The sequence below is a fragment of the Solea senegalensis genome, unplaced genomic scaffold (genome assembly GCF_019176455.1).
Source record: "Solea senegalensis isolate Sse05_10M unplaced genomic scaffold, IFAPA_SoseM_1 scf7180000015987, whole genome shotgun sequence".
NCBI lineage: Eukaryota > Metazoa > Chordata > Actinopteri > Pleuronectiformes > Soleidae > Solea > Solea senegalensis.
The window spans coordinates 4353-32076 of record NW_025321539.1 but is presented as its reverse complement, the minus strand read 5'-3'; the positions used below and the strand labels follow the sequence as shown (position 1 = coordinate 32076).

Genomic DNA, 27724 nt, shown 5'->3' with positions numbered 1-27724 from the left:
TGAGGAGGAAATGTTTCAACACTTTATTCACAAACTAAATCCAGTCACCACAGGTTTCCACAGGTGAGCGGGTGAATGTACACGTGTGTTAGATCAGTATCGTCACCATGAACCCTGATTGGTCCATTCATCCTCCAATCAAAGTGCTTGGCAGTTTGTCCTTCAGTGTGTGTGTGTGTGCGTGTGTGTGTGTGTCTTTAGAAAACATAGCTAAACATTTACAAATACATTCAAACACAACCAGGAGGTTTTTTCCCTACAGTTGTTAGAGAGTGAACAGCACCGCAGAGCCAAGAAAACAACAAGAATCACACTGAGAGTCACTGTGTTTACGCCTCACACACGTTTACACTGCAGGGTCTGTTACCATGGTGATGTACCACCGTAACAACAGAACCAGAAGTCTGGGTTAAACCCTGAGATCTGATGTCGTCTCTGCTCTGTGTGTAAATAAAGATATACGTAACTTCTGTAACGCGATGCGTGAACAGTTCAGTCATGACATGACGATTATTTTTAACACGGTAAAAGTAAAAGTTTCCTGTGACAGAAGCAGGAAGTGTAAACATGGCGGGAAAGTTATCTAGTTAGCATTAGCATCACCCATAATAGCAAAAGTATAAAAAACGTAAACATGGCAGAAAAGCTAGCTAGCTAGGGCTAATATCTTCAAGTAACTACTAACATGCAGCTAACTGCTAACCTGGAGCTAACTGCTAATCCTTGTTACACTTAAGTAGGCAATCACCGCAGGATGTTCATGACAGAAACCCTAGCTAGCATTACCGTGATTTGGTAACCATGGTAACCCTGAAAAATTTTAATAAATCACGGGATTTGTGTCAAAAAAGCTAACTAGCTAGAATAATTGTCATCTGGTAACTCCTAAACTGAAGCATAGCCGCTAAGTGTTTTTTTCTTCACGTACAAATTAATCGGCATTGTTTTTAAACCATCAGGGGGCAGCGTTGTCTCCACTGACGATCACGTCACCTGATGCATGGATTTGATCGGAATACAATCGCATAGTTTAGTTTGTTTACTTCAGCGAGTGTCTTCGTGTCTGCGTTACCATGGAAACTGTTTTCAGTGTAAAAGTGTGTGAGAGTAAAACCAGAGCTCAGTGTTTATTTACTTTTTATGTTTATTTTTTATTTGTTAAGATCAGTTTTCTTTTTTTTTTACAGTTTTATAGTTTAGAAATTTGTTTGTTTGTTTGTGGGTGAATTAATAGTTTAAAATAAAACGTAGCGAGGTGATTGGACAGTTAACAAACAATGACATCATCATGTCGTCCTCTTCTGATTGGCTCAGAAGACTCAGTCTGGCCATGATGCATGATGGGAACTGAAGTCAGTCACCAGGGGAGGGGGGTGGGGTTAGTTAACGTCTGTCGTTGTCAGTAAACGTGTCTGTCGCCATGGTAACAAAGCTCATGTTAATAGTAAATAAAAAGAGGAAATGACATCATCAGTGATGTCACAGTGTCGGATATTTTGCTTCAGTCTGAGCGAAAACGTCCTAAAGTGTGGAAACAAATATGGCCGCCGGGAGGTCACATAATGAAGAGGAGGAGGAGTCTCTTCTTGATCGCTATCACCTCCCCTGAAGCTGACTTCCTCTCAGAGGAGGCGGAGCTCTCAGGGGGAGGTGTTTGGTCCCAGCGTCTCCCTGAGCAGCAGCAGGGTAGAAGGTGACTTAGTGATGTCACAGAAATGGCAGAAGCTGATTGGCTGAGCGGTGAAGTGGCCGCGAGTGCCGCGATGGTGGCATCTGGTGACCACGCCCCCCGCTCCTCCAGGCTGCTGTGGGCGGAGTCTCACAGCAACCAATATGGAGAATTAGCCCTTCCAGCCATCCCAGATTGGACCACTAGGGGGCGTACGTACACACACACACACAGTGTTCAGAACACAAATCTGGTTTGTTTAAAAGATAATTCAGGTTTTTTTAAAGTGTGTTTTTATGACAAACAAAATTAACTGTAAACCACTCACTCTCCCTCCAAACCTCATAGAGAAAATCAGTGATTTTAGCTCATGGGGACACAGGAGCTGCTGTGTCACCTCTGGTGCGAGCTGCTAATATTAGCATCCATGCCAAATAACTCATACAATTATCCAGCATATTTTGAATGCCATATTAGCATGTTAGCATGTCCAGAAAATCACTTCCTTTGCAGCCTGAGACAGTTAACTTAACTCTCAGTGAAAACAAAATGGCTGCCAGCGGAAGAAAAATTTAGCCAGAGTTAGCAAATAAAATCTACATCAATTTAACTCTATGATATCTTCAAGAACATGTTCACGTCTTTATCTCACTGTTTTCAAACAGGAAACTGAAGTTTGTAAACCACTCACTCTTCCACACCAAACCCCACAGAGAAAATCAGTTTCCTTTGTTCAGATTGACCTCAGTGACACAAAGTGACCACACGAGGCAGCAGAGGACCAGCAGCTCCTGTCTCCCTGCCAACTAAAATCACTGATGTTCTCTCTGGACTTTGGTGTGGGAGAGTGAGTGGTTTACAAACTTCAGTTTCCTGTTGGAAAAGTCTGACAGTGAGATAAAGTCTAGTTTGATTCTCAGCAGCAGGGGGCGCTCACAGTACAGTCAGCTCTGTGTCATCAAAACCACACTTTAAAAACAAGCTGATGATTTTTCCAGACAGATGAAATGAGATTTAATAAAATCCTGATGATTACTGTGGAGTTAATGTGGAGGGTTAAGGCAGAGTTAAGGCGGAGTTAATGTGGAATGAAGGAGGGGTTACAGTAGCGTTGAGGCGGCATGCAGAGGAAGACTCACAGGGTTCGAGACGATGAAGGTTTCTTGACTTTCGGCCACTTTCTCCTTTCAAACACCCTGAAGCAACACACACACGCACACACACACTGTTACTCTCTCTCTCTCTCTCTCTCTCTCTCTCTGCTCCACCTCTTGCAGCCTCAGCTCTTGCAGGAAGTCATGCAGCGTTCAGAGCAGGGAAATCTGTGTGTGTGTGCGTGAGTGCGTGAGCGCGCACGTGTGTGTGTGTGTACCTGTAGTCGTCAAAGCTGCCATGTTCCCGCCCACCTGCTAAAGAGATCTGATTGGTTAATAAGCAGAGGACAACCAAGTTTTTGTTTCTGATCAGTGTCAAAGACGTGTGTGCGTGTGTGAATGTGTGTGTATGCATGTGTCTGCACACGTGTGTGTGTGTGTGTGTGTGTGGGCGTGTGTGCCGTACCAGGCTCCAGTGAGCGTGTGCGAGGATTACACTGCTTGTGTCCTCTGCAGCCTTTGAGCTCCATCAGCTCGACGTGGAGCTGATTAAGAAGAGTGCGATCTAATGAGCTGACAGCATTTATGAGCTGGAGACAGACAGACAGAGGGAGAGAGAGACAGACAGACAGATATACAGAGAGACAGAGAAAACTTTTAAACTTTTGGTTTCAAAAATACAAGATGGCGCTGAACAAACTCTCATAATGGAGGCTTCACAAAGCAGGGGTGTGGCTTCACAGTAGGCGTGTGTGCGTGTGTGTACCTGGTACGGGTCTGTGTTGAGGTCAAAGTACTCCAAGAATCCAGTGGCAAACTCACAGAACAGGAAGTTGTGCGTCTCGTTGATGGTCCTCAGACACCAGTACGTGTTGTTGTTAGCGCTGGTGCACGCGCAGAATGAACCGACTGTCCAAACATACATCAAATAAAACTGTAACATTCAGTTGTTATGGTAACAGTGTTTTTCTGTATGTGTGTGTGTGTTTTATCGTACGTGTCCAGTAGGGGGCAGTGTGCCAGTGCTGGTTGTCGTGTGTGAAGCAGGTGAGTCCGGGCATGGAACACGTGTCGTTGTTCCTGATCCTCTTTATCATCTTCCTCATCTTCTTCCTCCTCTTCTGCTCCTTCAGAAGCCACGCCTTCTTGTCCCGAGCCCCGCCCTTCCTACATACATACACACACACACACACACACAGTGAACATGTCGTATGTTTGACAGTAGTGCTGTGCTGCTGTGTGGAGTTCCTCATGGATCCAGTTTAGATCCCCCAACGTTACGTTTGTGAAAAACATTAAAAAACGACAGAAAAACAAAGACACAGCAGAAAACACTGGAGCACGGTTTCATTTTCTACTTCTATTCACTGTTTTAATGTCGGGAATCAACATTTTCTCACCTGAAGGGATGCAGGTCTCCACGGTAACGCAGCTTGTTCTTCAGTTTGGATTTATACCTTAAATACACACACACACATCATGACGTTAGGTGTTACAGCGACGTCACCATGGTTACAGGCCGTTACAGGGGTTTTTATTAACTCTCTGACGTATTCTTTACTTTGCAACAAAACTGTTCACCCTCTCATTTATATAGCACTGTGGGGATAATTGCCGAGAGAAACACTCCCCCTTGTGGCAGGAGGCTGGTAAGACAAAAAACACAAACGTAGAACAGCAGTATGTTTTTTTTTACTGAAGATAGATTTAAAATAAATCCTCCTCCTCCTTCAACAGTCACCACCCCCTCCACGTTTATATTGTTATGATTTCACTCACAGGTACTTGTTACAGTCACACTCCAGGGGGCGGGCCTTCTTCAGGTGACCTCTGACCTCTCTTAGGTTCTTTATCTTTGTCTGCAGGGTCTCGATCTGAGCGAGAGAGTGGAGGTCCTCAAGGTTATATTTTAGGGTCCCTTTAATTTCTTTTTTAAACTCTGTGTGTGTGCGTGTGTGTGTGTGTGTCACCTCGTGGTCGATGTGTAGTTTGTGGTCCTTCCACGCCTGCAGAGACTGATAAACTCCTGTCTCACACTTCACTGAGGCGTTAGACAGAATCGAACATCTGCAGGTAAACAAACCTCGTCAGTCAGACGCGGACGCCATGTTTGTGGCGTGAAAACAAAAACAACTCACCTGTGTGTGACTTTGATGGAGTTGGGCAAAGCCGCGACACTGGAAGCTCCACCCATCCCACTGAACTCATCCTCTGATTCGTCGGCCCCGCCCACCAGGCTGTGGTTTCCGGGGTAACTGTTGGTCAGCGACGTGGAGCGAGTGTAACGGTTCCTGGAGTAACTCTTGAGAGCTTTGAACTCTGACACACACACACATTAATTGAACTGTCATCGATCAGCGTCTAAGTTGATGTAGAACAAACATTTTATTGTAAACTCGTAATACGTAACGAGTGATAATGTGAAAATGTTAACATAAAAACGTAATATGTAATGTGATAACATAAAAAGGTGATGTGTTTTTACAGTATCAGTCTCTGCTGCCCCCTGCTGGACTGACCCGTTCACACTCACTCTTCTTAGAGAAGAAAGGTTTGCTGTTGAACGGCCTCGTCGAGGTCGGCCGCAGGTTCAGAGGTCGAAGGTCGCTGAGGTCGCAGTCGCAGGCGTCCGCGTCGCGCTGGTATAGCTGAGACTTCATGCTGATTGGACGCTGAAGTCGAACAGCGCCCCTCTGGAACCTCTTTGCCCCGCCCCCTTCGTTCTTGCACTTGAAGAGACGCAGTTTCCCCGTGGCGTCTTCCACACACTGCCACTTCTGCACACACACACAACACACTTACTTCATGTCAGTCTTCACTTTCACTTCATCATTTTCTGATAGATTATCTTTAGATTTTGTAATCTGTATTGTATCAATCAACCACTTAATAAAAAAATTGATCAATCTGTTTTAGTGGGTTTTTTAATAAGAAGAACAAGTTTGTGTGATTTTTCAGCTTCTTAAATGTGAATATTTTCCGGTTTCTTTGCTCCGCATAACAAAAGAAATCATTAAACTTGAATAAATTCCAGGTTTGACAAAGACATTGAGAAAAGTCCTAGTAGACATTATTCATATTAAATGGTTTTAATAATAATGGTTAGCCCGTGACGCGTTTATGTCATTTTTGAACGTGACGTCACTCTCACTTTTGACTTCCGATGTAAACGTAAACGCAGCGCTAACTCCTGAAAGACACGCCCAGGTGTGAAACCATGAGTTGTCCGCTCCTCTGAGGACAGAGTGTGTCTTCTCAGCTACGACAGAGCGACAAACGTCTATCACACACAGTGTTTAACACACACTGCTGCGACTGCTTAGAATAATCAGCTGCTCTGAGGGTTCACATACACGTGTAATTAGCCTGACACTCACACACACACATACAGAGTTTAGATCCTGGTCACGTCTCGTCTCTGCTGTTATTGTCGTATCTTTGAGGACACAACGTCTGTCTCTCGTCTCTAATCTTCTCTGTGTGTTTGTTTGACTCACATTTGTTGCACAGAAGCTGTTTATAATCACTCTCATGAGCACATTTAAATTCAATTTCATGGAAACTACATTAAATATTGGACAGGGCAAAGATCCACTGTGGTGTCCCCTAAAGGCAGAGGCTCAAAGAATATTTAATAAATAAAAACATTTTTAATAAATAAAATTACATTTTGAAATGAAGAAAGATAACATGAAATATGCATTTTATTTTCAAAGAATGACTACTAAAATGAAAAATAACAAACGTGTATTTTATTTTGAAAGAATTACTACTAAAATGAAAGGTAACAAAGAAAAATGTGTATTTTATTTTGAAAGAATGACTACTAAAATGAAAGATAAAATAAAATGTGTATTTTATTTTTTAAAGAATTACAACTAAAATGAAAGATAACAAATGTGTATTTTATTTTGAAAGAATGACTACTAAAATGAAAGATAATACAAAATGTGTATTTTATTTTTGTAATAATAATTACTAAAAAAAAAAAAAGATAACACAGAAAAGTGTATTTTATTTTGAAAGAATTACTACTAAAATGAAAGATAACATGTATTTTATTTTGTAATTATAGCATGTGAGTGCATGCGTCCGTAACAGGAGATTAGGACAAAAACATTAGTTTTTCTGTCCAATCACAGTGAAGAACACTCGGGGGTGAATAAAATGAGCGTACCTGTCCCGTCTGCTGACACGGCGTCTGGTACTCGGCTCGCTGACACAGGTCTTTGACTCGTTGGTGTTTGGGCAGGAAGTTCTCCTCCTGCGTCACTTCCTTTCCCTCCACGCGTTGGTGAAGCAGTTTCCTGTTCATGGTGAAAAAAAAAAGTTTGACTTCTTCTTGTTACTGCTAACATTTTTTACAACAGCGAAAAGAACCTGAATAAATTTTGTAATAATGGCTACTAAAATGAAAGAGAACCTACAAATGTGTATTTTATTTTGAAATAATTACCGTAAAAAGAAAGATTATATAAAATGTGTTTTTATTTTGAAAGTATTAGAACTAAAATGAAAGATAACATAAACACATGTATTTTATTTTGACAGAATTACCACACAATAGAAAGACAATATATTATTTTGAAAGAATTACTACTAAAAAGATAATATAAAATGTGCACAGTATTTTATTTTGAAAGAATTACCACGCAAAAGAAAATGAATATAAAACGTGTATTTTATTTTGAAAGAATCACCACTAAAAAGAAAAATAATATAAAACATGCATTTTATTTTGAAAGAACAACTAAAACGAGAAGATGTTTTTTATAACTATTAAAACAGTAATTTAAAACCAAACAGGAAGTAGTGCATGTGTTACCCTCTCTCCACCAGGAATGAGTCTCTCCACACCTTTGGCTTCCTGTTCACCTGGAACCTGAAGAAGAAGAAGAAGAAGAAGAAGAAGAAGAAGAAGATGAAGAAATTGTGATTTTATTGTGTGAATAATTCAACTTTAATGTGTAATGACTTATGATTTTAAATGAATGAAGTCTAAGTGGTGTGTATGTGTGTGTGTGTGTGTGTGTGTGTGAGCACCTGTTAGCAGTTTTGTCCGTGTCCAGCAGAGACAGAATTGACTTCCCGTCCATGTCTGCAGGCGTATCCAGGCCAGCGATGTCCAGGATGGTCGGAGCCAGATCAATGTTCAGAACCATGTGAGGGTTTCTGACACACACACACACACACACAGTGTTCACTATTTTGCAGCAGTCTCTCTCTCTGTCTCCCCACACCAAACCTCATAGAGAAAATCAGTGATTTTAACATCACACACACAGGAGTTGTTGATCCACTGCTGCCTTCATCACTAAGTTCTAATGTCTTATTTTAGTGAATTTGGCTTTTAAAATCGTTCATTCAGATTGACCTCAGTGACACAAAGTGACCACACGAGGCAGCAGAGGACCAGCAGCTCCTGTGTCCCCGTGAGCTAAAATCACTGATTTTCTCTATGAGGTTTGGTGCGGGAGAGTGAGTGGTTTACAAACTTCAGTTTCCTGTCTAAAGTCTGTCTAAGACTTAAACTGATGCAGATTTTATGAGCCTTTTATGAGTCTTTTGTTAAATGGATAAACCCAGTGTGTGTGTGTGAGTGTGTCTCAGCAGCAGGGGGCGCTCACAGCACACACACACTTTGGAAAACCCTGAATTATAATTAAAAACAGTGTGATGTTGTTTGGACTTGAACACGCACACACACACACTTCCTGTGTGAACTCATGATCAACTCGTGGAACAGCTCATTTTAATCTACTTTACCAGGAAAACACACACACACACACACACACACAGGCCTGACAAACACACTAACAAATGATCTGCTTACAAGCTATTTATGACTAATGTGTGTGTGTGTGTGTGTGTGTGTGTGTGTGTGTGTGTGAGTGTGTGAGTCCGTGTGTGTTCTCACATGCTGCCTTGCTCCACGTTTGGTCCTCTGATATAAAACGGGACTCTGATGTCAAACTCGTAAGGCATTGATTTTCCTGGAAAAAACAAAGATAATGAAATGTTCATGTTTTAATTTAAATGAATTATCATGTTCAAATGAATAAAAGTGATTTCACTCAAAGCTCCACCCATTAAACCCAAACACAGTTTCACACTAAAAACATGTTAATTTCTCACCTTTGACGAGTCCAAACTGTCCGATGTGGTAGCCGTGGTCAGACGTGTAGATGATGTAGGTGTTTTCTAACTCACCTGTCTCCACTAGCATGTTGTACAGCTGACACACACACACACACACACACACAGAAACATTTTCGCCTTAAGCTTTTATGTTTTCATGACAGTTTAATTATAGCAGAGATAAACGTGTGTGTGCGTGTGCGTGTGTGTGTACCTTCTCCACACTGTCGTCCACTGACAGCAGCGTCTGCAGTCGTTTCCTCTGCAGCATGTTAGTGAACTCCATGTGAATGGGTTTCATTGGACCAGTGTAACGCATGATCCAGTGTTTGTCTGTGTTTGGAGCGTAATTATAACTGGGAGTTCTGAAGAGGAGAAACAGGAGGTCTGTTACCTTCTGTCCACACATGTCGTCTTAATCCTGATCTAAATGAACGATGTTCAGAAAAGTTGTTTTCTGAACAACTGTTCAAGCCAGAGACAAAATGAGATGAGATAAAATATGATGAAACACACAGTTAAAGATAATAAACATGTGTTTTATCACCTGTGAATGTAAAGTATAGACAGATATCTACAGGACAGACAGTGAGTAATAATGAGGTCAGACTGCAGAGAACAGTGTCATGTGGGAGGAGATTATCAGTCTGCTTCATCTTCATCATCATCATCATCATCATCATCACAAAAATCCCCTAACGTTGAAAAAATAAAAAGATTTGGCTGCAGTCTGAATCAAACTGTTCATCCATTCACACACACACACACAGACACACACACACTCATGCAGCATCTAACTGCACAATGACACATATTCACACTCTGCTGCACAGTCATGACTGGAATCAAACCCCCAACACTACAGTTACTAGACAACCTGCTCTACCCACTGATCCACAGTCGCCCCCTGTAAAACTACCACATCTCTTCACATTTAAGGTTAATAATAAACGTTATACATATAAAAATGAGAGAGTGTCTCCACATCATGAGTAATGACTGAGCCACAGTGTGTGTGTGTGTGTGTGTGTGTGTGTGTGTGTGTAATGAATGACTCCCATCAGCAAACTCATTTACTCTCTGCTCTCAGCTTCATAATTAAATTCCTTCGCCGGGACAGAAATAACCTGAAACACATTTCTAAAGCTTCTCTGTGACTGAACATGTGGAAACATCTGCATCTGCTTGTCACACAGCTGTAAACATTAACACAACACAACATACATGAGTGCAAACAACAAGAATAAATAAACACAAACACAAACTGACCCTGATCACAAACTGTACGACAGGACACACGTGTTCCTCAAGCTGCTGTCAGTGATTCACTTTAGTTAAACAGCTCTTTATTCTGATCTGTGGCCAAACGTGTTTATAAGACAGGGAGGAGAAAGCTAATGACAACAACGTTGGTTAAAGGGTGGTCAAAAGTTAGCTAAAAGAAAGCTAAAAGTACACCAAAATATAGCTAAATTAACTAACTGTGGATAACTGTGATAAGTTATCCAAAAGACTCTACCAGCTAGCCATAACATATTGAACAAGAAAGCAAACTATTATTAAATGTTATCCAAAGGATAGCTAAAGGGTTAGCCAAAACATGGCTACACATACACAAAAGGATAGCAAAAGCAATTCAAATTCAAAACAACAGAAACAGACAATTTTAGCTAAAAGATATCTAAAAGTATAGGGTTAGCCAAAAATGAGCTAAAAGTTGGGCAACATATAGAATAGTAAACCAAAAAGATGACTGAAAGTTAGGCAAAAGACAGCTTAAAACAAGCCAAAACTGTGCAAAAAAAGACAGTCAAAGTGTAGCTAAAAGTAAACCAAAAGATATCTAAATGTAAACAAATGATATCCAAAAGTTAGCTTAAACATATCCAACAATTATCTAATAGTTAGCCAAAAAAATATCTAAAATTAAACCAAAGGATGACTAAAGGTTAGTAAAATTATAGCTAAAGAGTTAGCCAAATTCAACTTATAGTTAAAGGTGAGCAGAAAGATATCAATAAGTGAACCAGAGTTAGCCAAAAGTTAGCTAGAGTTAAAAGATAGTTAAAAGATAGCAATAATTAAGACAAAACTTAGCAAAAACACAGTCAAATTATATCCAGAAGTTTAAGTGTCATGTTTACACTTTAAACCTGTGGTTTATGTGTTTTTTTAGTTTCACAGCAGTTGACTGAGTTCAGATGGATTATAGAGATTTAGTGTGTGTGTGTGTGTGTGTGTACATACATGTGCTGTGATGCGTTGGCGAAGGCCGTGCTGTACTGTGGCGCCGAGTCTTCGGGTCCATGTGGAGCCGCGTGACTCAGAACCATCAGAACTGGACGATGAGGGTAAACTCTCTTTGATGAGCGGAAATATCGGACAGACTCAGCTGTGATGAGGTCGGTCAGGTAGTCCTGGCAACGCACACACACACACACACACACGTTTCCTTCTGTTCAGTTCATAAAGAATTAAATACATTATCAAGACACTGAGACACACTGTGTCACAGGGAGGAGAGAGGGGGATGCTTCTATTTATGGCAACGACAGACAGGAAGTGAGTCGATGGTCTGTCAAAAGTAAAGTTTGCTAAAAGTAAACCAAAACATAGCTTAACAGGAATCTAAAAGTTAGCCAAACTACAGCTAAATGGTTAGCTTAAAGATATCTAACACTAAACCAAAGAAGACGAAAAGATAATTAAAGAGTTAGCCAAATTAATCAAATTATAGCTAAGGTGAACTGAAACACCACGGTTAGCCAAAAGATAGATTAAGGGTTAGCCAAGAGTTAGCTAAAAGATAGCTATAAGTAAGACAAAACTTAGCTACAAGTGAGCCAAAAAAATCTAAAAGTGAACTAAAAGATAGCCAAACATTAGCTAAAGAATTAGCCCAAAGATGGCTCAGAGTAAACAATAACATAGCTGTAAACGGTCAGATTCCTGTTCACCTGTGGATACTGAGCTCCGTGTTTCTCTCGGACTCCGTTGCGACTCATCGTGTAATTGTAGAAGCGACTGTTCTTCACCAGACCGAGCCACTCTCTCCACCCGGCTGGGACGTACGAGCCGTTATACTCGTTCAAGTACTTTCCGAAAAAGGCTGGAGAGAACACACACACACACATATTAATTAAAATAATAAATAATAAAAATGTCCCACAGCTTTGACGCTGTTTGCACAAGAGACATCGTTAGAAATGCGACAAATATAAAATATATCACAAAACGAGCCACTTCAGAAACATCATTGATGTTTGTATAATCACTTTAAAACAAAACAAACATCTGCTTTTCTTGCCTTTTCTTGTTTAAAAGAATAAGACTTTTAAACGTAGACAGACAGGGGCCTTTCTTTACAAGGGCGGCCATTTTGTAGCGCAAACAAAGCAGTCAGATCTGTGTGTGTGTGTGTGTGTGTACCTGTCCTGTATCCAGTGTTATTGAGGTAGACCCCAAAGGTCCGTGGCTCGTGCTGCCGTTGCCATGACAACGAGGAACAGTTCTCGTTGTTGGTGTAGGTGTTGTGATTGTGGACGTACCTAAGGACCAAAAACACAACGTCAGTGTGTGTGTGAGGGTCAGAACACGAGTTATTACGCAATCTCAGACGATCGTTCACGTTGTTCTTCACATACTTTCCTGTGAGCATGCTTGAACGTGACGGACAGCACATGGGCGTGGTCACAAAGGCGTTGGAGAAGGAAGTCCCGCCCTCCTCCAAGATGCGCCGAGTCTTATTCATGGCCTGCATCGATCCTGCACACACACACACAAACACACACCTGTTTCAGTTGTGCGACTAAATTCCATTTACGTCGGACAAAGTAGAAAATTCACATATCTGTATATTATTTATATTTACTCCACTACATTTCCGCTAACTCTCTTTGTTCCTTGTTGGTATTATGGTCTGTATTTACATGATGAGCTGCTTTACACTACAGTTTTCATCCATTCACACACTGCAACATTGGCTCAAGTACACATGTAGACGAGCAGAGCCAGGAATTGAACACACAACCTTCCAGTTGTAAGACAACTGGCTCTATCACTGAGCCACCACGGCTCAATCGTAACTGCTCACTTAAGTAGCTTTTATATCAGAAAATGACTTCAATGCTTAAGTATATGTCATAAACAAGAGTTTTACTGACTACACTTTACTATAAAAAGTAGTTTTACTGCAGTAATATTGTGACTAGTGTTTTTACTTTAACACTTTTATTGGCAGTAAGAGTAAAATCGTCACTGACCGAGCTCCAGGTCCTGGTCATCCGTCAGAATCAGGATGATGTTTGGACGGATGTTGCGCCGGTCTCTCTGGAGGCGAGGCTTCAGACGCTGGAAGTGGGCGTCGCCGAGCACCACAGAGATGAACAGGAAGAGGAGGAGGAGTCGGCCTGCCATGGCCACCGACTCCCCCCGGGAAATTCAACCACTCAACTGCTCAACACGAGGATTCTCAACTTCTGTAAAAACAAAGAAACAAAGAAAAATAAATGAATGTTTCTCCTTTTACAGAGTCATTTCATGTTGATGACCATGTTTGGTCACGTCCTCTTGTTATTAATGTTTATTATTATTGTTATTGTTATTCTTCTTCTTCATAATATTATTAATAATATTATTATTATTATTAATAATAATAATAATAATAATAATAATTATTATGTTATTAATTCAATTCAATTTCGATTTCAATTAAATTAGAATAATGTTATTGATTTTCATTTTGAAAGTGACTCGGTTTCTATGAGCTGCATGTTGGCCGGCAGAGGTACAGCAAAAATGACCTGTGCTGGATTCAGACCAACTGACCACTCACTCTCCCACACCAAACCCCATAGAGAAAATCAGTGATTTTAACATCACACACACAGGAGTTGTTGATCCACTGCTGCCTCCATCACTAAATTCAAATGTCTTATTGTGTCACTTCAGTGTTTGAAATCCTTTGTTCAGACCATCACTAAGTTCTAATGTCTTATGTTGTTAATTCGGCATTAAAATCCTTCATTCAGGTTTAAATCAGTGACACAAAGTGACCACATGAGGCAGCAGAGGACCAGCAGCTCCTGTGTCCCTGCGAGCTAAAATCACTGATTTTCTGTATGAGGTTTGGTGTCGCCTGTCATCGTCGTGGCCCCTCCTCCATCTACCTGCTCATTAATATTCATGAGTGGACATAGAGCTGGTGTTCCATCAGAGCAGGAAAATGTGGCAGGGAAAATAAATGAAAAGGTCAGAGGTCAGCTCATTACTTCCCGACAAGTAGCAGACACAATGTAAAGTCGAAAATGCAGCGGTTACCATGGTAACAGGTTAACTCTTTCCACTGGCTTCAGAGAGAGCAGACTCTGGTCTGCATCGCGTCTGTCACAAACACACACACACGGACGGATCAATAATGTTTGCCAATACTCTTCATTTCTCTCTGATCAATGACTCCGCTGATATTTCCTGTCTCTTATCAATAAACGTATCAGCAGATAATTACTGTCACAATCAATCTTTTTCTCACGTCCATAAATCTGCTCTGAAAGGCTCTATTTACAGAATCTGCTTGAGAAACGTGTTTTTTAAATTGTCCTCAGTGAAACTGTGACTCAGTGACAGTTGTTTTTCAAAATGTTAAATCACTGTAAACGCGAGATGCTTTTACTTCATTCGTCTTCATTAAACACGGCCGACACCATGTGATGTTGCCACCTCTGATGTGAACTGTCACTGACGTCACAATAAAAAAAATCTTATGTTACAGAATCTGCTTGTGAATTTTGTCAATTTAAGAATGTCCTCAGGAAAACTGTGAATCAGTGACAGGTTACATTTAAAAATATCAAATCGCTGAAAATAGAAGCTGCTTATACTTCATTAGGCTTCTTTAAAATACCCCAACATTTGAAATAATCTCTTTTAATCTCTTTTCACTGTGACTCAGTGACAGTTGTAAAATAATTAAATCACAGGAGCTGCTTTCAGTTAATTCAGCTTCTTTAAACACGGACCAAAACTAAAGATAATTTCCTTTAAGAAAGTAAACGACACATAAGAGGAGAATTATGTGAAAAGATCTAACTGTAGAGATTAAAGACAATCACATAATCTCTCGTCTGAAAACACACACAGAGTTTTCATTCCTGTTAATTACATCTCTGGTCTAATTAACGTCCATGAATCTGAGCTGAAGTTCCAGTGGAAAGATCCCGACTGCAGAATCTTCTTGAGAATCTTGTCATTTTTAAGGTTTTCCGCAGTGAAACAGTGACTCAGTGACAGTTTAGCGTTAAAAGCATTAAATCACTGTAAACATGAGCTGCTCGTCGTTCATTCGGCTCCTTTCAACAAGGACAACACCCAAAAACTAAGAACTCTGGGAGATAAAGTGTAATTACATTATATGAGGGTGTTTGAGTCCACGATACCTTCAGGGACTGCTACGAGTATTTGAACAGAAAGACGATTAAAGCTTGGGTCAGTGATTGTGGAAAAGCTCACATCGTTCGTCTCGTCGCTGCTTTTCATCATGTGAGTAAATGTGTGTATGTGTGTGTGTGTGAGTGTGAGTGTGTGTGTGAGTGTGTGTGTGAGTGTGAGTGTGTGCGTGTGCGTGTCTGTGTGTGTGTGTGTGTGTATGTGTTGATCTGTGAGTTTCACACTGACATTCTCTCACATTTATCAACATCATCATTGGCTGCTCTGCTGCCCCCTGGTGTTTGTTTGTTCACACAAAGAAAAATAAAGTAGTACTACTGCAATACTGCAATAATACTGTAGTACTACGGCAAAACTATAATAATACTGTAGTACTACTGCAATACTATAATAATACTGTAGTACTACTGCAATACTATAATAATACTGTAGTACTACTGCAAGTACTATAATAATACTGTAGTACTACTGCAATACTGTAATAATACTGTAGTACTACTGCAATACTGTAATAATACTGTAGTACTACTGCAATACTGCAATTCTATAATAATACTGTAGCACTACTGCAATACTATAATAATACTGTAGTACTACTGCAATACTATAATAACACTGTTGTACTACTGCAATACTATAATAATACTGTAACACTGTACAGTTGTAGTACTGCTGTAGTACAGTTGTATTACTGCTGTAGAACAGTTGTATTACTGCTGTAGTACAGTTGTAATACTGCTGTAGTACAGTTGTAGTACTGCTGTAGAACAGTTGTATTACTGCTGTAGTACAGTTGTAGTACTGCTGTAGAACAGTTGTATTACTGCTGTAGTACAGTTGTAATACTCTCTCTCTCTCTCTCCCTCTCCTACCTTGTTCGTCCTCATGCTGTCTTGCTCTCTCTCTCAGGTTCAGTCTGACGCTTCACTGGTTGTTACCACGGCGGCAGACATGGTCACAATCTCCGTAGCAACGGTTGCTCGACGACTGCTCGCTCTACACTGCTGTGAGAACAGCTGAGCTGCTGCTCACCCTCCTCTCTCTCTATCACTTTCTCCTTTTACACCTTCCATCAGCTCCTCCCACTACACTCTCTCCCTCTCTCTCTCACACACACTCCCTCCTCTCACACTCACTCTCTCTCTCTCTCTCACACTCCCTCTCTCTCTCACACACTCCCTCTCTCTCTCTCTCTCACACACACACTCTCTCTCTCTCTCACACACACCCTCTCTCTCTCTCTCTCTCCCTCTCTCTCTCTCTCCCTCTCTCTCACACACCACACCCCTCACACACACACACACACTCTCACACACTACACCTCTCTCACACACACACACTCCCTCTCTCACACACTACACTCTCTCTCACACACACACACACACACTCCCTCTCTCTCTCTCCCTCCCTCGCTCTCTCACAGATGACATCACGTCTGATGGAGGACAAGACGAGACTGAGGAGACGACAACTTTGACATGGAGCAGAAACATTTCCTCCTGTAGAGGGCAGCACTGTGCTGCTCAGTGTTCAGTCTGCCAGGAATTATTAAGAGATGAAGAATTCACTCTCCCACACCAAACCCCCATAGAGACCCCATCAGTGATTTTAACATCACACACACGGGAGTTGTTGATCCACTGCTGCTTCCATCACTAAGTTCTAATGTCTTATGTTGTTAATTCGGCATTAAAATCCTTCATTCAGGTTTAACTCAGTGACACAAAGTGACCACACAAGGCAGCAGGACCAGCAGCTCCTGTGTCCCTGCAAGCTAAAATCACTGATTTTCTCTATGAGGTTTGGTGTGGGAGAGTGAGCGGTTTACAAACTTCAGTTTCCTGATGGAAAAGTCTGGCTACTGGGACAGTTTCCAGGTCCAGGTCTACTGACAGACAAGAGTCAGTGAGGCGCCGTGGAAACAAGATCCACAGAGAGAGAGGGGAAAGGAGGGGAGGAAGAGAGCAGCCCATTGGGGCTCTGGCATCATTCTGGCTGTGTGTGTGTGTGTGTGTGTACACCTCCTGCTGTGAGCTGTGTTGCCAGCATCAGGCCGAACTAATCAGTTAGCGTGTTAGCTGTGGCACTGTTTGACCTTTTGACCTCTGGCTGCTCTGACTGACATTAAATTGTGAACAACAGCAAAAACAAAAACACACACACACACACACAGCTGTAACCATGGATACAGATGAGAAACACTCTTCAGTGTTTGTGTTTTCATGATGGACAAAGACCTTGCATTTGTGTGTGTGTGTGTGTGTTACCTCATGCAGCTCTGGAGAGTAAACAATGTTCAACTTGGACCTGAAAAACAAAATAAGAAAAAAAACATTGATTAAACGATGTAAAAATGATGTAAACGCCCTGTTAGCTGCCTGTTAGCGCCCCCTTGATGCTGCATGCTTGGTTTTTAGTTACAAACTCACTGCTACATGTTTGTTTTTAAACTTCAGTGAAAAATAATAAAACACAGTTCACGTCACGGTTTCTGCGACCTTTGACCTTTGAATATTTTTTTTCTATGATACAACGCTGAGCGCGAACACGCTGAGTGTAAAATAGTCTCAGAGCTCTGTGTGAGATCACGACACAGAAAACACAGTTTGATGTTCGACTTAAAGGTTTCAATTATAACAAATAATAACAAATAAATAAATAAATAAAACCACATTCATTTACACAGAGATGTAGATTCTTCTGATAAAACTAGTATTTCAAGTCCTGTTCTGATGTTTGTGACAAAAATACTGTGGAGAACGTTGTCAACAACGGCTAACCTGAGATTAAAATTACAATAACCTGAGATTAAAATTACAATAACCTGAGATTAAAATTGCACGTGTTTTTTCAGAAAATGTTTCGATGTCGAACTTTAGCTTAGCATTAGCACCCGAATAGTAGTTAGCTTAGCATTAGACAAAGGAGAGTAGTTAACTTAGACCAAAGCGAGTAGTTAGCTTAGCATTAGCCCCAGAAGAGTAGTTAACTTAATATAAGTCCCAGAATAGTAGTTAGCTTAGCATTAGCCATTGGAGAGTAGTTAGCTTAGCATTAGCACCAGTATAGTAGTTAGCTTAGCATTAGCCCAAGGAGAGTAGACTTTACTTGTGATCAAACAACCACAGTAACATGACTTGAACAGCAAAACACACATGAATGAGTGAAATGAATGAGTGAGTCGACTTTAACCTGCAGCATAAGTCACAGTGACTCTGTGGTCAGTCAGATGTCACCATGGCAACAACTGCTGCTCATCCTTAAATTGTGTGTGTGTGTGCGTGTAATTACTCCGGTGAGGAGCTGAGCCAAAAATGCAGGTCTTTGAACACACACACACACACACACACACCACACAGTTCGACATTCAAGACTTGAGGGGACATTGCATTGACTTACATTCATTTCCTGGAGACTTACTCTAACCTTAACCACAATTACTACTGGCATAATCCTAATTCTAACCCTAACCTCAACCTAACCTTAAAACATATGTTCACCTTAAAAGGTAGTCATTTACATTATGGGGACTTGATGTTTGTCCCCACAAGGAAGACAAGTCCCCATAATGTGACTGTGTAAACAGTTTAGGTCCCCACAACATTAGTAATACCTGGACACACACACACACAGAAGCAGAGTAATGGAACAGTAAATCAATGAGGTGACAGGATGTTTGTGAGGCTCACAGGAAATTGAGGATCTCAGCAGGTGACTGCACCACAGTGTGTGTGAGTGTGTGTGTGTTTCTTATTAAAATCAAACTTCTTGTCATAAATGTGAAGAACGTGACGTATAACGCTGCATCGTCAGCGTCTACAGAGACGATGAACGACTGAGGTAAAGGCCAGTTTCAACCTAAACTCACTGGGTGTGAGTGTGTCTGAGTGTGTGTGTAACACTGTGTGTGTGTAACAAATTAATATTCATTGATTCATCTTATTTACTAGATCAATGGTTTGGCTCAGAGACAATGATTGAGTTTGAGTTTCTTTGTTTCAAAAAGCAAAGAAAGCAGAAAAATATAGTCACCAATTAATTAGTAATGAATGAATTAATAACGAATGACTCACTGAAACACCATCATGACAGATCAATATGGAAACAAACAACTGATCACAATGTGTATAACTATATAAAGTGTCAGTGAGCGGCTAACGTTGAGACAACTGACACCTTTAATTCCTGCAGAGAAAAATGGAGAATAAATCACATTTTACTGTTCCAGTGTGTGTGTGTGTGTGTGTGAGTCACACAGTGCTGCCTCCTACTGGTGACTGTGACTAACTTAAAGCTTAACACTAAGCTATGTTGTGGCTAACTTATAGCTAAAGTCTTGACTGTCATTTAGCTAACTTTTGCTCAGGGAAAACATTTTGTTAAGATCTTTCTTTGCTTACTGTAGCTAACTCTTAACCAACTTAAGTCTATGTTTATGGGTATATTTTAGTTATTGGCTCTTCATAAAAAGCAATCTTTTTTGCTTACTTTTGGCTAATATTTAGCTCTTTTAAGTAACTTTCAGGTCTCTTTTCATTAACTTTTGGCTAACTTATGGCTAAAAGGCAAACTAATAACTAATCATTTTAACACTTGACTGTCAATTAGCTAACTGTTAGGAATCTTTTGTGCAACTTTTTGCTAACATCTGACTTTGTCAACTGTTCACTTTCAGCTCTGTTACCTAACACTAAGCTATCATTTTATCCTTTGACTAATTTAGTCAAGGTTTTGACCATCTTTTGACTAGCTTTTAGCAAACGCTAACCCAGGGGTCTCAAAGTCACATGACCTTTAACATCTAGTTTGCTCAGGAGTGAAAAAAACGGTCAAACCTTTTGGGAAAAAGGACGTCGTGGTGAAAGTGTTTCATAGTGGACAAGTCTGTCCTCTCTCTCTGTGTGTCTCTGAGGGGACATTTCATTTGTCCTCCACAGGGGGCAACATTTCTCTTCTCTATTTATTCATCTGTTTTTCTATGGTTGCAAACAGCTTCAGGCTGTTTGACGTTACACTGGACTCGTCCTCACCCGTCCTCCACCTACACCTGGTCACTCGCTGACCTGCACCCAGGAGAGCTCAGTGTGTGTCTGTGTGTGTGTAGTTGTTTGGCTCGGAGCAGCAGCAGCTGCTTCCTAACTGTGAATCATTGCGTTACTTTTTTTTTTTCATTTTCTCCGCCTGAACGTTGTCGCTGAGTGACCACAGATCGACTCACTCTGACCTCTGACCTCAGTGCTGTCACTGACCTGCTGTGAAGCCTGGAGGACAGAGAGGAAAAGGTTCTGAGTTTAGAGCTGAGTTTCCCTTCTTCCTTCCTTCTTCACCAATAACTCTGTAAAACTGATTTTAACCATTTAAAAGAGACATGTGTAATAAAATGTACGCCAGTTTAAGTCTGCGATATCTACGTCACATGTTCACGTCTTTATCTCACTGTTAGACAGACGTTTCCAACAGGAAACTGAAGTTTTTGTAAAGCACTCACTCACAGATTTTAAATGCTGAATTTTACAAAATCAGAGATTTGAACTTAGTGATGGAGGCAGCAGAGGACCAGCAGCTCCTGTGTCCCACCAGCTAAAATCACTGATTTTCTCTCTGGGGTTAAAGTGAGTGCTTTACAAACGTCAGTTTCCTGTTGGAAAAGTCTGTCTGTTTGTGTTCACTCAGATTAAATCAGATTTTCCCTCTTTAAGTGTCGGAACGCTACATTTTTCACTTGGTCATTATGGCATGTTGAGTTCAGACTGATCATCAGGCTTCAACACATGAAACACATGGATGATGATGTGTTCACTGACATTTAAAAACAGTTTACTGTAAAATATTATCCATGAAAGATTAATGTGCTGATCTGCTTCAGACTGTCAAAGAACAACAGCTTCACTCCCTCCATCCATGTCATGTTAACTCCTCCATCACTGTATCACTCCTCCTCCTCCTCCTCCTCCTCTCATCCACCAGAAAAGTCATCTTCAATTACTTTGATACAAACTGCAAACAAAACAGAGTCAAGACAAAGAGAGAGAGAGGCAGAGAGAGAGAAGGGAGACTTTCACCTCCTCTCTCTCTCTCTCTCTCTCTCCCTCCAGGCAGTTCATCCATCCTTCCTACTCAGAGACAGAAATAGATGCCGGAGAGAGAGTGTGATTCTGCAGGGACGTGACCACTGGACACACACACACGTATATATATATATATATATATATATATATATATATATATATATATATATATATATACTGTATATATACAGTATACATATACAGTGCGTGGCTGAGCGCAGCCTCGGCTCAGCCATGATGACTGAATATTTAAAAGCTGCTGCTTCACTTAATACTTTAACTTTAACGATTTAATGATGTATGTGTATCTGTGTGAGTGTGTGTGTGTGTGTGCTCTACTTACATATATGTGACTTCATTATTCATCAATCAATCAATATTTTATCTGTGAGATGTCAGAAAACTTTAATTTTGAAGTTTATTTTCATCGTTCACGTCCAGTAAAAACCTCAGCAGTTTGTTGTCGAGGTTAGAGCGCCCCCTGGAGATGTGAATGTGTGTGTGTCGTACACAGCGCTGCCTCCTGCTCGTTTCAATGTGCTATTGAAATCAATATTTCTGTTAGCTAACTTTTGGCTAACCTTAAGCTAGGTTTGGGCTAACTTAGCTATCATAAAGATAACTCAAAGGTATCTTTTAGCTAACTTATAGCTAATATTTATTGGTTTTGGTTAAGTTTTTTAACTTTACTGTCATTTAGTTAACTTTTATTTAAGCTTTAGCTACGTTGTTGGTGTCCTTTGTGTAACCTTTAGCTATCTTTTAGCAAACCTTTCAATAACCTTTGACTATCTTGTGGTTAACTTTAGCTAACTTTTAAAAGCAGCTTTTGATATCTTTTGGCTAGCTTTTAGATAGCTTTTGGAACCAGCTAGGTTTGGGCAATTTTTTGCCAACGTCTGTCAATGTTTGGGCTAAGTGTTATCTCACTTGTCCTTTGTATAACTTTTAGCTATGTTTTGACAAAATGTTTAATAACTTTGTCTTTTTGGCATTTAAAAAAAATAAAAATATCTTTTTGCTAACCTTTAGCGAGGTATGGGCTCCTGACAATTCTTTAGGACACAATGCTATCTTTTTGCTACTAACAGGCAGAGAGGACCGCCCTCTTTCTGGAGTTCTGGCTCCTGATTGGATAGAGTTTGTTTCAGAGACACATGATCATCGTATTTAACAACATGAAGATGTAACTCAACAACGTCAACAGTCAATCAGTCATTCAATCTCCTGCTGATTCATTCATGAAATGAGCAAGTGATTACTGTTTTAAATCAGCTGATGCACACACACACACACACACACACACACAAATCTTTCCTCTGACTTCATGGTCAATGACAGCGCTACACTATAATCTAAGGTCTGACATCAGTGAGCAGCGAGCGATCAATCATGTGGTCAGTTAATCAATGAGTCGGTCCATCAATCACTCTGTCTGTCTGTCTGTCTGTCCACCTGATGTGCAACAAAAACTGAGAGAGAGAGAGACGTCAAGGTGAGACGAGTCTTCTGTCTCATCTCCTCCATGTCTCTCACTGTGTCTCTGCGCAGTGATCAGAAACACATGTGGGAAGAACGGACACACACACACATATGCATGCACACGCACACACACACACACACACACACAGAAGAATGTGGGGGAGAGCAGGTCATCTGGAGCTGAACCAGAATCTTCTGTTTGTCGAGGCAGAAATACAAACTCACTAACCCTGTTCACACTGGACTTAAAGGCATAGTTTGTGTATTTGAAGAATGTATAGTGACTGCGATGTGAGGAGCGCCCCCTGCTGCTGAGAACCAGCCTGTAACTGCACATGTCTCTCTCTCTCTCTCTGTGTTTCTGTTATGTGTAGATCTTGTGTCGCCCGGTGACATTTTCCTGCTCTGCTGCTGTATACACAAAAACGTTCCCTCAGTCAGGTCTGAGAGAGTTACGTACTGCAGCTTTACATGTTTTGTTCAGTGAGTTAAATCTGTTTTTCCTCTTCTTCTTGTTGTGTTGAGAGTGAGGCCCCTGCGTGTCAGACTGCTTCTCAGCAGCAGGGGGCGCTCACAGCACGTTTAAAAAGACTGAACGACACCTTTAACTGCTGCAATGTTTCTGTTGCAGCCCTACAGCAGGACTGTGCCCTGGTGAATGTGAATGTAAATGTGTGTGTGTGTGTGTGTGATACACACTCACAAACTGAGGCCATTCCCTTGTTGTGACCCAGTAACAGGAGCCTCACATTCCTGATTAATGATGCAGGTTGGACCCAAACAATGAAAACACACACACACATGACTCTGCATTGACTCCCTCTCACTTAAACAGACTAAACAAAGTCTGATCATTAACCTTAACCATAACCACAATTCTAATCTTAGTTCTCCTAAACTTTAACAGAGGCTCTGCCTCATTAGGACCAGGTTTTGGTCTCCATGAGGACTACTGGTCCTGACAAGTTCAGTGTTTACGACAGAACACACACACACACGTACACCCAAACATGCAGCGGTGCGTTCAAGGACGTCGTTCCTCTCCGATGCTCATGAACAGACCGTGAATCAGTGAGAACATGAACAAAGGTCGTGACCTTTTACAATGAGTGTTTGTGTGTGTGTGACATGGAGGTGAAAGGTCACGAGATGTTGCAAGGTTTACTGCCGTGACCATTAGAGAGATCACTTTAAAGGGACAGATCATGCTCTTTTTTTTAAGTCTGCTGCTGGGGACAACCACTCACTCTCCCACACCAAACCCCACAGTGAAAATCAGTGATTTTAACATCACACACACACAGGAGTTGTTGATCCACTGCTGCCTCCTTCATTCAGTTCAAATGTCTTATTTTAGTGAATTCTTCGTTTGGATTTACCGCAGTGACACAAAGTGACCACACGAGGCAGCAGAGGACCAGCAGCTCCTGTGTCCCTGCAGCTAAAATCACTGATTTTCTCGATGGACTTTGGTGTGGGAGAGTGAGTGGTTTACAAACTTCAGTTTCCTGTCACATGAATAGAGGTAAATCAGATCAGTGCAGGAAAACCACTGTGACTCATTTAGCTGAGTGCATTTGAAGGAAGTGAATAAATCAGATAGTGGCGACAGCTCGTCAACATGATGGACGGGTGCAGGGGGCGGGAGGAGGAGGAGGAGGAGGTGGAGCCGACGTGGAATAAACCCAGAGATCGTAGAGTCAGTTTGTGAAGGTGAGAGCAAAGTGAGTGACAGTGATGTCATCAAACAGATGACCTCTGTGACCTCAGGTTTAACAAGCACAAGCACACACACACACACACATTCTGCTCACGTTCGCCTTTAGTCACTCCGGTGAGGTGAGTGAGTGATGATGAATAACAGGAGCAGGACGAAAAGGAGGAAGAGAGAGAGAAGGAAGAGGAGAAGGAAGAAAATGAGAGAGGAGAAGAAGAGGAAGAGTGATGAAGAGGAGGAATGAAACACAGTGAGCATGTGTAATGAAAAGAAGTCCATGTTGAAGAGACTCCTCCTCCTTCAATTTCCTTCATTCTGTTAGAAAACATGAGCAGAATACTGATGGAGGGATTACACACACACACACACGCACACACACACACACACACACACAGAATCTTGCAAGAAAAGTAATGACTTTCTGCCTTCTGTGTGTGTGTGTGTCTATAGAGACCTGCTCTTGAACCAGGTCTCCAGACTCTCCTGGTTCAGTCTTCAGGTGTAAACACAGTATGTAGCCCCACACACACACACACACACGCACACACACACACACACACTCTCACACATGTGTGTGTGTGTGTTTTCCTCTTCATTTCATGCTTCAGTAAAAACCTCCTCAGTCTCCGTCTTGTTTCTCCTCCTCCTCACCTTCATCTCCTTTCCTCTCTCACTTTCATCATGTCTCCTTGTCTCCTCTCCTCTAAATCTCTCCATGCGTCTTTGTCTTCTTTCCTCTCTCACATGTCTCCTAAATTCTCCATGTCTCCTTGTCTCCTCTCCTCTCCTGATATTTGTTTGTTTTGATGCCGAATTTTTTTGATTTCTTTTAAAACAAAACTTGAGACTTTAGTAACTTTCTCTCCTTTGATGATGAAGATGTTAAAGTTTCTCCTGCTGATGAAACTCAAACCTCTCTCCTTTCCTTCCCTCTCTCCTTGTTTCTCCTCCATCCTTGGCTCTGTCTCAGTGAAGGTCACTCGCTCACTAACGATTACCGATTTCATTCATTCTGCTGCAGTGAGGAGGGGGCGGAGTTTTCAGTTTGTGACCTTCACTTTTGACTGAAGGTCATTAAAGAAGGCGTCAGCACCACCGTCCGGCTGCAGCTGTCATTACAGCAACAACAATGACGATATCGTTGATATGTGAAGTTTGTCCTGAGTTAAAGAGAGACTTTTATTTTGAAAACTGCAGGGTTGGGTTATAGCATGAATGAAGAGAAACCAAGACTTTTATTTTGAAAAATTGTGCATGTATTTTAGCATGTGTGAATAGAAACCAAGGCTTTTATTTTGAAAATGGTAGGGTTGTGTTTTAGCATGGACATTTGTTGGGATTCAAAATTAAAGTTTCAATTCGTCCACATTAAAACAACGCTGCCCTTTTCAAAATAAAAGTCAGAGATTTTTTGTATATATATAATATAAATATATAAATATTTTTTAAAAACATTAGCCCAGATTAATTAATTCTAATTCTATTACAATTCATTTTAACAAAAAAAAATTATTTTCAATATTTTCTGAATCGGCTTCCGTCAGCCTTTCATATACAATACCACCACCTGTTGGACTAGCAGGGGAATTACAGGTACACGATGCTAAACAGAGAAAAAAAATGACTTTATAATGTTTTCAGCGCGGTCACTTTGTGTAAATAAGGTGACGAGTAAATTTTAGTATTTTATAAAAAATTCATCACAACAGAGAAAAATTCTATAAAAAATAAAATACAATATGAAAATGTGTGTGTGTGTGTGTGTGTGTGTGTCCTGCAGGTTCCAGTCTGTAACAAGTTCAAAGGCCGCCAGTCTGTGTTGCCATGGTTACAACCTTGGCCCCACGAGGACAATCAGCTGACTCTGTGCGATGATGTCATCGCTTATCAGCAGCCAACTTTCCTTACATCCCATAATATTTGTGGGGGGTTGTGGAGCGTTAATAGATATTATAATTATTGGAATTATGAACTTATCATTGGAAACATGATATAAATGTGTGTGCGTGTGCGTGTGCGTGTGCAGTGAAGGTCACATGTCACACATCAGCTGATCACACTGAGGAAACATGACGAGACATCATCGAAAAAACAACAACAGAGAAAAGAGCAGAGGTCAAAGGTCAAATAAACAACTTCAGGCAAAGTGTCATCACACACACACAGCAGTGATGTCACATGTTCATGATAGCTTGTACGACACATTAGCATGTTGTATTAATGTGCATTAGCATGTTAGCACATGCTAATAAAAAAAACTACCGTTGACCAGAGAACACAAACTTTTCTCTTTAACATTTCCTGACTTTATGACAATAATTCATTTATCAGTGGACGTGATTGACAGCAGCACCACGTTAACATCACATTGATTGATTGATTGATTGACTTGAGCTGATAAACAAACTCTCTGATCAGTTCACTGACCTGACACTAAAACTGTGACTGCAATGACCACTGAGGCCTGTGGAGGGCACTGTTGTTCATGTTCATCCACAGAGTCAGGAGGAATCAGCTGTCACACACACACACACACATTTTAAAACCACTCACTCTCCCACACCAAAGTCCAGAGAGAAAATCAGTGATTTGAGCTCACGGGGACACAGGAGCTGCTGGTCCTCTGCTGCCTCGTGTGGTCACTTCTGAACACAGAATTTAAACTTTGTGATGGAGGCAGCAGTGGATTAACAACTCCTGTGTGTGTGTGATGTTAAAATCACTGATTTTCTCTGTGGACTTTGGTGTGGGAGAGTGAGTGGTTTACCGGCAGCCATTTTCTTTTCACCGAGGCTGAGTGTCAGCAGCAGGGGGCGCTCACAGCACTGTGTCAAAATAAACCAAAACACTCCCTCCCTTCCTTCCTTCCTCCCCTCCCTCCATTCATCCTCTCCCTCTCTCTCTCTCTCAGGACTGACCTCAGTGTTGCGCAGCTAAAACACACCCACGTGTTTTAAAGCAGGAAGCGACACACACACACACACACACACACACACACACACACAGCAGTGTTGTGTACCTGTTGTCGTGTCTCCTCGTCACTGTCAGCAGGTGTTTTCCACTCTGACCTCTGACCCTGTGCAGCAGGAGGATGATGATGACGATGATGATG

The 27724-nt window shown here is 41.2% G+C and overlaps 1 protein-coding gene across 6 annotated transcripts; it reads right to left on the bottom strand.

The window, feature by feature from the left end:
• LOC122762698 (extracellular sulfatase Sulf-2-like) lies at window positions 1–27724 on the bottom strand. 6 transcript variants are annotated; one of them, XM_044017887.1, is made up of 24 exons: window positions 27632–27724; window positions 17613–17652; window positions 13164–13379; window positions 12546–12666; window positions 12331–12449; window positions 11859–12010; window positions 11149–11318; window positions 9116–9266; window positions 8899–8998; window positions 8681–8756; window positions 7807–7935; window positions 7589–7645; window positions 6941–7070; window positions 5297–5540; window positions 4902–5082; window positions 4734–4830; window positions 4543–4637; window positions 4164–4220; window positions 3761–3930; window positions 3530–3672; window positions 3230–3353; window positions 3042–3078; window positions 2809–2865; window positions 1–1872 (listed from the first exon to the last, which is right to left on the bottom strand). In XM_044017887.1, exons 3-24 carry the CDS (start codon window positions 13315–13317, stop codon window positions 1842–1844), a joined length of 2595 nt encoding a protein of 864 aa, XP_043873822.1. In that variant the 5' UTR covers window positions 13318–13379; window positions 17613–17652; window positions 27632–27724; the 3' UTR covers window positions 1–1841. The 6 variants fall into 6 exon arrangements, with proteins under 6 accessions (XP_043873822.1, XP_043873824.1, XP_043873826.1 ...); XM_044017889.1 differs by having other exon boundaries at window positions 3042–3075; XM_044017891.1 differs by lacking the exon at window positions 2809–2865.

What these genes read in the sequence shown, in the direction of transcription:
- LOC122762698 (XM_044017887.1), bottom strand. Translation starts at nt 13,317, where the DNA reads ATGGCAGGCCGACTCCTCCTCCTCTTCCTGTTCATCTCTGTGGTGCTC. An exon ending in GCCAACGCATCACAGCACAT is followed by an intron (nt 9,267 to 11,148) that starts GTATGTACACAC and finishes TCTCCTCTTCAG; the next exon opens with AACTCCCAGTTATAATTACG. An exon ending in TCAACACAGACCCGTACCAG is followed by an intron (nt 3,354 to 3,529) that starts GTACACACACGC and finishes GTCTGTCTCCAG; the next exon opens with CTCATAAATGCTGTCAGCTC.